At 44.4% G+C, this 12,472-nt stretch overlaps 1 protein-coding gene and 1 long non-coding RNA gene across 51 annotated transcripts; both read right to left on the reverse strand.

The window, feature by feature from the left end:
- Positions 1–7,541: 7,541 nt before the first annotated feature.
- Positions 7,542–8,289, reverse strand: LOC126990592 (uncharacterized). The gene is made up of 3 exons (XR_007744582.1): positions 8,151–8,289; positions 7,773–7,982; positions 7,542–7,688 (listed from the first exon to the last, which is right to left on the reverse strand). It is a non-coding gene; the product is annotated as an uncharacterized LOC126990592 (long non-coding RNA).
- Positions 8,290–8,461: 172 nt separating this feature from the next.
- Positions 8,462–11,204, reverse strand: LOC126990590 (uncharacterized). Of its 50 annotated transcripts, XM_050849268.1 has the most exons (6): positions 10,041–11,204; positions 9,915–9,998; positions 9,579–9,872; positions 9,285–9,368; positions 9,201–9,242; positions 8,462–9,074 (listed from the first exon to the last, which is right to left on the reverse strand). In XM_050849268.1, exons 1-6 carry the CDS (start codon positions 11,058–11,060, stop codon positions 8,613–8,615), a joined length of 1,986 nt encoding a protein of 661 aa, XP_050705225.1. In that variant the 5' UTR covers positions 11,061–11,204; the 3' UTR covers positions 8,462–8,612. The 50 variants fall into 50 exon arrangements, with proteins under 50 accessions (XP_050705225.1, XP_050705231.1, XP_050705212.1 ...); XM_050849274.1 differs by lacking the exon at positions 9,285–9,368 and having other exon boundaries at positions 9,159–9,242; XM_050849255.1 differs by lacking the exon at positions 9,201–9,242 and having other exon boundaries at positions 8,462–9,200.
- Between the last annotated feature and the right edge of the window lie 1,268 nt (positions 11,205–12,472).

Raw genomic sequence — 12,472 nt, forward strand, 5'->3', positions numbered from 1 at the left:
GATAATTTGACAAAAAAATCATAGACATATATGTAGACATATTTTTACAGAGCTGAGAATAACTAGGGTATGGATCTGTGACTTTGGCACCTCGTATAATTTGAGAACTATCAGGGCTGTCCCTGTTTATGGTTGTGGTTCGTTGGCAGATCTAAAGGGGGACCCAGGGGCCCCATGGTCCTGAGCGAATACTGGAAACTAGCTCAGAAGTGCGCTGCGGCTATAACAACAAAACTCAGAACATTCCAAATTGTGTGGTAGGCAATTTCATCGGACTTTTCAACAATCGGGCCTCCGGCAAACTTTTTCCTGAATCGGCTCCTGTTGCAGTTAAGCATCAGTACATTAATCTTGCTAGCCACAGCTTGATCAGGTCTGATTAAAGTACCTGTAAAGAATGGCATTTTTATATTTTCAGACCTATGATATTTTAAGCTTACCTCTTTTCCTGGTAGAATCTGGCAATAGGTGCTGGATTTTTGATAAGAGATCCAGGGTGACTTGCTTGGAGAGCCGAAAGCGTTGAGTGAACTCCTCTTCCGAGTACATTTCAAAGGGATCCCTACGGCTCCTGAACAAACGGGTTCTCCTCCTGATGGCCAGGTCTTCCCATTGTCCCACGTGAGCCACTCTACGTAGCAGGTGTCTGTAGGCTGCCATTGCTGCTTTTTCTGTAATAAAAATTATATTTAATCTTTTGTGTCATCACCCTCATCAAGGATTATTTTCATTTGAAGTGGAACTTAAGCATCAAGGTCTGTCTGAATATAAGCTTGAGCTTAGATGCATGGGCGTCCGCAGGGGGGGGCAAGGGGGGGCATTTGCCCCCCCCTGGAAAATAAAAAAATTGAAAAAATTACATGGAAAATACAAAATGAATAAAAGAACATAAACATTTCTCACCAGTTCATTCAGTTAGAGTAGATTACTACTCTCGGAACACAAATTGAAAATTTTGAAAAAAATTACTTGGAAAATGCAAAATGAATAAAAAAACATAAAGATTACTCAACAGTTCATTCAGCTAGGCCAGGTTATTACTCTCGGAACAGGAACTGGAGCCGTCGAGGATCTCTTCCGAACTTGTCAATGACCCTGTTCATTAGCTCGGTCTTCTGGCTGTTTACTTTGTCGCGGTGGACACTTAGCATGCAGAGACCGGACAGACGTTGAGCACTCATCGTTGATCTTAACCAGGTCTTCACCCTGCGCAGTGTGCTGAAGGACCTTTCCACAGTACATGATGTTGCAGGCAGAGTCAGTGCAATGAGGATAGCCTTGCGCACAGCAGGGAGCAGAGTGGTCTGCTTCACCAGCTCGATCATACTCAGTGAGTTGCCATCCACTGGCTTATGCTTCTGCACATCATACCATGTTAGAGCTTCTTCTACAAGGTTGTCAATGCCATACATTTCCTTGACAGATGAAACGATGTGCTTGAATTCACCTCTTTCTGTTTGCTGCATTTCTCTCGGATGTAGTGCGAAAATGTGAAAATATGGCGTGTTACTTTCACCAAAGCGACTTTCCAGAGACTGGATCAAGGAATCCATGTATGGGACATAGATGGTGCGGCGATAGTACTCCTCCATGGAGCCTCCTACATTCGACCGGTGGACATGGCGTGCACATTGCCGAGGCATAGTCAAGTCTATGCCAAGTTCTTCTGCCAAGGTTTTCACCTCAGGGATGACATCTTCTGAGAACACACGGTCTGCACCATCCCGGTGAGCTTGGAAAGTCTTCTTCAACAGGTTGATGTGATCTTGGACTCCCATCATGTCCATGTCGACTGCCTGTAGCTGTTGGGTCACTGGCTCCAGCATCGCTGAGTACTTTGCAATGATCTTCAGACAGATGAGGAATACTGAGGTTCCTGCTGCACACCTCAGCTGATGCGCTGTCTGACGCGTACTCTGTGACTCATGCTGGTTTGCCTCCAGTTGTTCCAGTTGTACATAGATATCACAAAAGTTCTCTGAAAAGATGCGGATGCTTTTGTACTTTGCGCTCCATCTGGTTTCACACAACAAAGGTATATTTGGAACCAGTCTCCTGCGCTTGGGACTGTCACGGAAGAATGTAATGATAGATTTCACAGTTCCTGTCGTATTCCTCACATCTGCGACAGCATTCAGATCATGAACCACCAAATTCAGCAGTCTCAGGAGTCAGGACAACATTGCCCCCCCCTGCATTTTTTTCTGCGGACGCCCATGCTTAGATGGCCAATGTAATTATTCCCCATAATGGTGTGAAATATTAATATTGGCCATGCTGGGGTGGGCAGGCTCAGTAATGAAGGCTGCTTCCTTGACCTATTTCATAGCATTCACAATTCATACTTATTGAGGTTTACTGGCGTCAGGCTCACTGTAGTATTACCAAAGTTAAGGTAAAGTTGGGGTCACACTCTATAGCTGAGATGCGCGTGGGTTCTACTTTGCATGAACACGTGAGCCTGTGGTAGGAGGGCCCAACACCCCGGGACACAGGGCCAGTGTGACATCCGGGTTACCACAGTTTACCTTCCCAGGTTTCCCCAGATACCCATTTATCAACCAGCCGAAAGTGAGGATGAACCGCTGGGTGAGCAGCACGCTGACTCCTCGGGTCATGATTCGGACACGGGGCCGCGTAGTAGTAGTCAGCCACGCTGACCACTAGACCACGGAGACCTCTTAGTATTACCATGCACGAATAATAAGATTATACATCCTGTCAAGCTCCCTCACCCGGGTGTAATAATACATTTTGTTGGGGCTACGGCATGGCGATGATAGGCGAGCCTCCTGTCAGCCTTCCAGCAAGTTGTATACACGCCTTATCCCGCCTAACGTGTCCTGCCACTTTAAAACACTAAACAATCATTCGCAGCCGGGAAAATACGCTTGGTCTTTCCTGTATATGGATGATGAAGTGTAGTAATGGCGGAAGCCTTCCTCTCCCGCGTGACGCCAGGCCGGAGGGGGGAGCTTGTTGTCGTCACGACGCCTTATTCTTGTAAAACGCGGAACGGGTACTGTTATCAGAGAAACACTAGTGTTCTGCCTAATAGGATATTTTTTTCCCGAAAATTTATTTTATAATTTATTGTATTTTTTACATTCAGTCTAAATTCTGATAACAATTTAAATCACGATTTCGACGAAGACACGGGGGTACCCGTGTCCTCGACACTCGACCATGTTCCAGTATTTTGGCGGGCATTTCAAGTACTCTCAGTAACGACTTGACTTCATGGGAAGTAACTTGTCCTCGACCTTCCGTCTAGCAATACCACCCTTAATATACCGAGAAGGGATATATGGAATGTAGTAGAATATATATATATAGACATTTTTTTTAACTGAAAGGGTCAAATACTTGGAAAATGAATCCACGCTTATGTATCTACTACATTTATTATTTTTATTAGGTATACCATGTTTATTAAGTTAACCCGCTCATAAACGAGTGATTAAAGAGTAATTTTGATAAAGCTTTACCATCATACTCGACAGATATGTTTGTTTGATAACCTTAATTCTTGCCCGTCAGACATATAGCCTACCCTTTTGCCTTTCCTCCTCTGATTTGTAACATTCATTCATTCTTCATTTTATTTGCTTCATCTTATTTATTTATTCTTATTATTCTTATTTATTTACCTCTTATTTATTTATTTATTTGCATCCTATTTATTTATCTTTGTTTGATAACCTTCTTGCCCGTCCCTAATAGCCTACCCGTTTTCCTTTCATCCTCTGATTTGTAACTTATTCATTCATTTTTCCTTTTATTTGCTTCATCTTATACATTTATTCTTATTATTCTTATTTATTTGCTTCTTATTTATTTACTAGTTTATTTATTTGTATCCAATTTGTTTATCTTCCTACTTATTCTTTTTCATTTTACCTACAGTGTGCGATTATTCCATTGGTACGTAGATTACAAAAGCATTTCTCTCCGTTCAGTGCCTTTCTTTTTATTTATCAAACCACCAACAAATTGTAATATCTTCCTATAGTGTCACATGATATCGTAAACTAGAAATCGCACTTAAATCTATCACTTTAAACCCAACTTAACCTTATTTTTATTTTTCTTCCAGGTTCATTACACGCAAATTCAACCTCCTCTTGACAACCATGAACAGGGTCAGCATCGCCCCAGGAAAGCCTCCACCAACATCCCTCTTTGGTAAGTACAACCTCTTCCTTGATACTCCCTTAGGTCATGTTATTCAGTTTCCAATAAAGCTCGATCGCCACGCCCTTCCAAACTCTCATGAAACTCCCTTATCGGTCTTTTTGCAATTGTTCCTCAGTCTCCTCCAAGCTCCCCACGCCTTTCCTATCTCTCATGGAACTTCCTGCGGTCTTATTGCTATTGTGTCCTTGTTTCCACTCGCACAAGCTCCTCATTTGTCCTTCTCCATCTTGAAACTTTCTTGGGTCATTTAGAGAGAGAGAGAGAGAGAGAGAGAGAGAGAGAGAGAGAGAGAGAGAGACAGCAAAACAACACACATTGACGTAGGAATATAACATGCGTAGGTGCTTAAGTTCTTGCGTTCGTCTCAGGTGTAAGGGAAGATAAGGGTTACCTGAATTACCTGAGGATTTATTAGCTCAACACCTGGTCGTGGGGAAAGGCTTACGTGCCCTTTTCTTTATCTTATCTGTATTTATTAGTGTTCGACAGCCGCTCATTAAGGAAGGGTTTTATAAGGGATTGGGGTTGGAATGTCACCCACTTCTGTTTTGTTCGTTCCCTGTTTGTGACGTGTTCTGGGGATTGTTTTTTTGTGTGGTTTTTTTTTTTTTGGTTTTTTCGATATGATTTGTTTTGTTGCTGTTGGTTATTGTTGTTTCTGTTATTGTTACTGTTTTATTTTTTTTCTTCGTCTTTTCTTTTTCTTGTTGTTCTTGTTCTTGTTCTTCATTTTGTTATCCTTATATTATTATCATTATTATTTTTATTATCATTGTTATTATTATTATTATTATTAGTAGTAGTAGTAGTAGTAGTAGTAGCAGTAGTACATGAGGATAAGTAGATTGGGTTGCTAATGTGACGAAGGAAGACGTAATAAAATTGAAAAAAACTTGATTAATAGAGGATGAATAGGAATGAGATAGAGGAGGAGGAGGAGGAGGAGGAAGAGGAAGATAATATTGAAGGGGTTGAAAATAAGGCAAATTATGCATGGAAAGTTTTCAGTAAATGCGGGTCGACAAGCATACAGATAGTAACTTAAGGAAGAAGACAATGAACGCAAGCTATATATCTCGTTATGCTGAACCGAAATGCTAAAACTCTATAAAAATAACAATATCATTAAACACTAAATACTGAAAATAACCGTCCATAGCCATGATTCAACCCTTACAATAATAACGCAATATGGCTATCTATGATACTATACGATACCAATTCAGTGTAACATTTCATAAAGCATTAAAAACTGGTCTCATTGACTGTACCGTAAAAACATGTTACCATAAACCTCGGTAACCCAACCCTCATCTCTGCCTCCTCCCCCATCATGTGCAAGGAGGCAGATGAGGGGTGATAGTTAGGTAATGGGAGCGAACCTTTCATGAATTAATCTAGCAAATAAAATCAGCAAAAAATATAAATATCTAATCATCCCTACCGAAAAGAGAAACAGACATGACGATATTAACCCCTAAAAACGATTCCGTATGACTAATTTTGAACTTAATACCATGACCACTGACCTTAATTTGGCGATGATGCAGTAATCCGGGCGGAGTCGCTGAAGGTTCTGGTGATGGTTCTCGCGGGACTGAACGAGGAGGCGAAGCAAAGGGGACTCAAGGTATCCTGAGCCACTACCAAGGTGCAGGTGTTTCGTGGCTTGCTGGATGAAACGGTACAGTCTGTCCATGCGTGTGGTGACGAAATTGAGATCTTGGAAAATTTCTCATACCTTGGTGGCAGAGTGCTGAACAACGGCGAGTGCTGTCAAGAGGTCTGACGGTGGATTGGCTTGACCTTTGACCGTTTTGAAATTTCTGACCACATTGACCGTCACGAGCAATTTGACCGTCACGAGCACTTTGACCGTCACTTGACCGCTTTCACCTTCCCTTGATCACTTTGACTTTTCCCTAACCACCTCGGGCACTGTAACATTTCCTGCATCCCTTTTGATCATTTTAACGCAGGTAATTGTCAGTACTCTTAAACACATCATTACACACTACGGCCATTGTGGTGTAATAAAAAGGGGGACGGGAAAGAGAGAGGGCAACGCGCAACTTCCGTACATTAAAATAAAAAAATCTTCACCACACACATTTTTCTGGGGCCGCTGAATATCTAAGTAAGTTATCGACGGCGTTAATTGGCTACTTACCTGGGCTGCGGAGGTGAAGCCCGGCGGGAGGCGACGCTCAGGGAAGTTACTGGAAAGGTAAGGAAAGGAAAATTATTAGTGACAAATGACTGATTGGCTGACGAACTGACTGATTAGGATTTTTTTTTTCTTTACATCCCCGCCTATAGCCCAAGCCCGTCATGGCGCAAGAAATTTTATAGTGGCGCCAGTTATGCTTGGCTCTTGCTGCTCCCCGGAGCTCATTCTTGATTCACTGGACGGTTCCTTTTAGAGTCCGGGTTGATGGGTGGTCTTCTGGACAGCATGTGGGTAGTCTTAGGCCACTCGGCGGTGACTGAAAAAGCCTTACTGACTGACTGAATGAATGAATGAATGACTAACAGAATTACTAACTCTCTCTCTCGTCATGCATTCGCCATCCTTAATAAGTTGGGTAACACGGCAAGGAGGAGGAAGAGGCGGGACACACTTCTGCTGCCCTCTTTTCCTGCTGCCGTTGCCGTCCGGCTCTCAGCTCACTTTCGCTTTCCCTCGTTGTCTCTCACTTCTGCACTTATTTATATTCAGACGTATTTCAATTATCATCACCACGATGAGAATTGACGTTGTTCTGGCACTGATGTGGTGGGCCTTGGCCACCAATCTGCTTCTGGAGTACACCGGGCTCGGCCCTACAACCCCGCCAGCCGAAGGGCTGCGCGCCGCCGGGCCTGTGGAGGGAGGACCCCCGGCGGGACAGCTCGGGCCCCACAAGGCCTGGGTGATTGCTGATCTGCTGGCCGAACAAGAGCGGAGTCAGCTGGCGTTGCAGGACCTAAAAAGACAAAACGCCCTCTTGTCCGTCCTTCTACTTCAGGCCATAGATGAAGCCAGCGTCCTGCACAGGGCGGTGCTGGCTCAAGAAACGGCTTGGAGAGAGAAAGAGCAGCAAAGATTAGCGCTGGAGGAAGAAAACAGCGGCCTGATCAATGACCTTCACTTATCGCGACGCGAAAATAGCGTCCTGCTCAGTGACTTATCTAACGCTGGAAAAATAATTCACAGGCTCCGAAAATTCGTGTCCTTATTCCAGGGAGAAAACCACGGCCTGCTTAGTGATCTGTCTAACGCTAGGAATGAAATTGACAGGCAGCAAAAAGTCGTGTCTTTCTCCCGGCAAGAAAATAACGACCTTATCAAAGCGCTGGCCATATCCAAGGCTGAAAATAACGATCTTGTCAGAGCGCTGGACATTTCCAAGGATGAAAGTATCGACCTTATCAAAGCGCTGGAAATCTCCAAGGCTGAAAATAACGATCTTGTCAGAGCGCTGGACATTTCCAAGGATGAAAGTATCGACCTTATCAAAGCGCTGGAAATCTCCAAGGTTGAAAATAACGATCTTGTCAGAGCGTTGGACATTTCCAAGGATAAAAATATCGACCTTATCAAAGCGCTGGAAATCTCCAAGGCTGAAAATAACGATCTTGTCAGAGCGTTGGACATTTCCAAGGATGAAAATAACGATCTTGTCAGAGCGCTGGACATTTCCAAGGATGAAAATAACGATCTTGTCAGAGCGCTGGCCATATCCAAGGCTGAAAATACCGATCTTGTCAGAGCGCTGGATATTTCCAAGGATGAAAATAACGACCTTATCAAAGCGCTGGCCATATCCAAGGCTGAAAATAACGATCTTGTCAGAGCGCTGGACATTTCCAAGGATGAAAATAACGAAATTGCCAAGGCGCTGGCCATATCCAAGGCTGAAAATAACGATCTTGTCAGAGCGCTGGACATTTCCAAGGATGAAAATAACAACCTTATCAAAGCGCTGGCCATATCCAAGGATGAAAATAACGATCTTGTCAGAGCGCTGGACATTTCCAAGGATGAAAATAACGACATTGTCAAGGCGCTGGCCATATCCAAGGCTGAAAATAACGATCTTGTCAGAGCGCTGGACATTTCCAAGGATGAAAATAACGACATTGTCAAGGCGCTGGCCATATCCAAGGCTGAAAATAACAATCTTGTCAGAGCGCTGGACATTTCCAAGAATGAAAATAACGACATTGTCAAGGCGCTGGCCATATCCAAGGCTGAAAATAACGATCTTGTCAGAGCGCTGGACATTTCCAAGGATGAAAATATCGACATTGTCAAGGCGCTGGCCATATCCAAGGCTGAAAATAACGATCTTGTCAGAGCACTGGACATTTCCAAGGATGAAAATAACGACATTGTAAAAGCGCTGGACATGTTCAAGGAAGAAAATGACGACTTAGTCAAAGCGCTGGCCATTTCCAGGGATAAAAATAACGACCTTGTAAAAGCGCTGGACATCTTCATGGAAGAAAATAACAACCTTGTCAAAGCGCTGGCCATGTCCAAGAAAGAAAATGACGACTTTGTTAAGGCGTTGGCCATCTCCATGGATGAAATTAACGACCTTGTCAAAACGCTGAACATCTTCATGGAAAAGAATGACGAACTTGTAAAAGCGCTGGCCATCTTCAAGGCTGAAGATGACGACCTTGTAAAAGCGCTGGCCATCTGCAAGGGTGATGATGACGACCTTGTAAAAGCGCTGGCAATCCCCAAGGCTGAAGATGACGACCTTGTACAAGCGCTGGACATCTGCAAGGCTGATGATGACGAACTCGTAAAAGCGCTGGACATCTGCAAGGCTGAAGATGACGAATTTGTAAAAGCGTTGGCCATCCCCAAGGCTGAAGATGACGACCTTGTACAAGCGCTGGATATCTGCAAGGCTGAAGATGACGAGCTTGCACAAGCGCTGGATATCTGCAAGGCTGAAGATGACGACCTTGTACAAGCGCTGGATATCTGCAAGGCTGAAGATGACGACCTTGTAAAAGCGCTGGATATCTGCAAGGCTGAAGATGACGACCTTGTACAAACGCTGGATATCTGCAAGGCTGAAGATGACGACCTTGTACAAGCGCTGGATATCTGCAAGGCTGAAGATGACGACCTTGCACAAGCGCTGGATATCTGCAAGGCTGAAGATGACGACCTTGCACAAGCGCTGGATATCTGCAAGGCTGAAGATGACGACCTTGCACAAGCGCTGGATATCTGCAAGGCTGAAGATGACGACCTTGCACAAGCGCTGGATATCTGCAAGGCTGAAGATGACGACCTTGCACAAGCGCTGGATATCTGCAAGGCTGAAGATGACGAGCTTGCACAAGCGCTGGATATCTGCAAGGCTGAAGATGACGACCTTGTACAAGCGCTGGATATCTGCAAGGCTGAAGATGACGACCTTGTAAAAGCGCTGGATATCTGCAAGGCTGAAGATGACGACCTTGTAAAAGCGCTGGATATCTGCAAGGCTGAAGATGACGACCTTGTACAAGCGCTGGATATCTGCAAGGCTGAAGATGACGAACTTGTACAAGCGCATGATATCTGCAAGGCTGAAGATGACGAACTTGTACAAGCGCTGGATATCTGCAAGGCTGAAGATGACGAACTTGTACAAGCGCATGATATCTGCAAGGCTGAAGATGACGAACTTGTACAAGCGCATGATATCTGCAAGGCTGAAAATGACGACCTTGTAAAAGCGCTGGATATCTGCAAGGCTGAAGATGACGACCTTGTACAAGCGCATGATATCTGCAAGGCTGAAGATGACGACCTTGTACAAGCGCATGATATCTGCAAGGCAGAAGATGACGACCTTGTACAAGCGCATGATATCTGCAAGGCTGAAGATGACGAACTTGTACAAGCGCTGGATATCTGCAAGGCTGAAGATGACGAACTTGTACAAGCGCTGGATATCTGCAAGGCTGAAGATGACGACCTTGTAAAAGCGCTGGATATCTGCAAGGCTGAAGATGACGAACTTGCACAAGCGCATGATATCTGCAAGGCTGAAGATAACGAGCTTGTAAAAGCGTTGGCCATCCCCAAGGCTGATGATGACGAACTTGTAAAAGCGCTGGATATCTGCAAGGCTGAAGATGACGAGCTTGTAAAAGCGCTGGATATCTGCAAGGCTGAAGATGACAAACTTGTAAAAGCGCTGGATATCTGCAAGGCTGATGATGACGAGCTTGTAAAAGCGCTGGATATCTGCAAGGCTGAAGATGACGAGCTTGTAAAAGCGCTGGATATCTGCAAGGCTGAAGATGACGAACTTGTAAAAGCGCTGGATATCTGCAAGGCTGAAGATGACGAACTTGTAAAAGCGCTGGATATCTGCAAGGCTGAAGATGACGAGCTTGTAAAAGCGCTGGACATCCCCAAGGCTGAAGATGACGAGCTTGTAAAAGCGCTGGACATCCCCAAGGCTGAAGATGACGAGCTTGTAAAAGCGCTGGACATCCCCAAGGCTGAAGATGACGAGCTTGTAAAAGCGCTGGACATCCCCAAGGCTGAAGATGACGAGCTTGTAAAAGCGCTGGCCATCCCCAAGGCTGAAGATGACGAGCTTGTAAAAGCGTTGGCCATTTCCATGGATGAAATTAACGACCTTGTCAAAGCGGTGGCCCTCTCCAAGGAAGAAAATGACAACTTTGTCAAAGCGCTGGCCTTCTCCAGTGAAGAAAATGACGACCTTATCAAAGTGCTGGACATCTTCATGGAAGAAAATGACGACCTTGTGAAAGCGCTGGACATCTTCATGGAAGAAAATAACGACCTTGTTAAAGAGCTGGTCATCCCCAACGTTGAAAATGGAGGACATGCCGCCCATGAATCTGAGGAAGTCGGTCCTGCAGATGACGAGCCCAATCTTCAAACGTCACTCGTTCCCGTCGAGGAGGCCAAGGATACAGATGACTTGGATTACAGTATTGAGCACGTTCCAGTCGACGGAATCTGTGACACTGACGAGGGCTATCTACAATAATGACCACGATATGCTCTACTGAGCTCGTTCCTGTTGAGGAATCCACCCCTCCCCCTCCCCATCCTTCCCCCTCCCCATCATTCCCCCCGGCGAAACTCCCCTATCGTCGGCCTCCCTATCCTCATCTTTCCCTCCCATCCTTCCCCGACGTAACTCCCCTATCGTCGGCCTCCCCATCCTCATCCTTCGTTCTCCCCATCCTTTCCCTCCCGGCGTAACTCCCCTATCGTCGGCCTCCCCTTCTACCCCCCCTCCCCAGGCTTCCTCAACCCTGGCAGGCTCTCTCGGTCACCGGTGGTTCTTCGGGCCAAAGGTCTGGTACAATTTATCTTCGAGCCCGGAACATCTTGCACCAAACCGCGCTGTATTTCTCACGTTTCTTAAAACCTTTCTATCTATCAGTAAATTTATCCTAAAGGTACTGTAGTATTTCCATTTGAAACTGGCCGGTGGGGTGTAGACCTATGTGGGTCAGCACCGCCCCACATATCTGCCACACACTCTCAAGACTTCTCGCTTCCTCTCATATGTCAGCTACTTAATACCTTTCACTTAATTTAATTAAATGGCTGGATAATCTAATATGGTCATAGTGTTGAGATTGTGTCGTTTTTAGGATAATAACAAAAATGATGTATAAATACCGCGACACTGGACAACGTTGGGAGAGAGAGAGAGAGAGAGAGAGAGAGAGAGAGAGAGAGAGAGAGAGAGAGAGAGAGAGAGAGAGAGAGAGCAAAACAACACACATTGACGTAAGAATATAACATGCGTAGGTGCTTAAGTTCTTGCGTTCGTCTCAGGTGTAAGGGAAGATAAGGGTTACCTGAATTACCTGAGGATTTATTAGCTCAACACCTGGTCGTGGGGGAAAGGCTCACGTGCCCTTTTCTTTATCTTATCTGTATTTATTAGTGTTCGACAGCCGATCATTAAGGAAGGGTTTTATAAGGGATTGGAGTTGGAATGTCACCCACTTCTGTTTTGTTCGTTTCCTGTTTGTGACGTGTTCTGGGGATTGTTTTTCTATGTGTGTGTTTTTTGTTTTTGTTTTTCGATATGATTTGTTTTGTTGCTGTTGGTTATTGTTGTTTCTGTTATTGTTAGGTTCTTTTCTTTTCTTTTTCTTCGTCTTCTTATTTTTCTTGTTCTTGCTCTTGTTCTTCTTGTTCTTGTTCTTCATTTTGTTATCCATATTATTATTATTATTATTATTATTATTATTATTATTATTATTATTATTATTATTATAATTG

This window comes from Eriocheir sinensis, unplaced genomic scaffold (assembly GCF_024679095.1).
Source record: "Eriocheir sinensis breed Jianghai 21 unplaced genomic scaffold, ASM2467909v1 Scaffold1792, whole genome shotgun sequence".
In the NCBI taxonomy this organism is placed as follows: Eukaryota; Metazoa; Arthropoda; class Malacostraca; order Decapoda; family Varunidae; genus Eriocheir; species Eriocheir sinensis.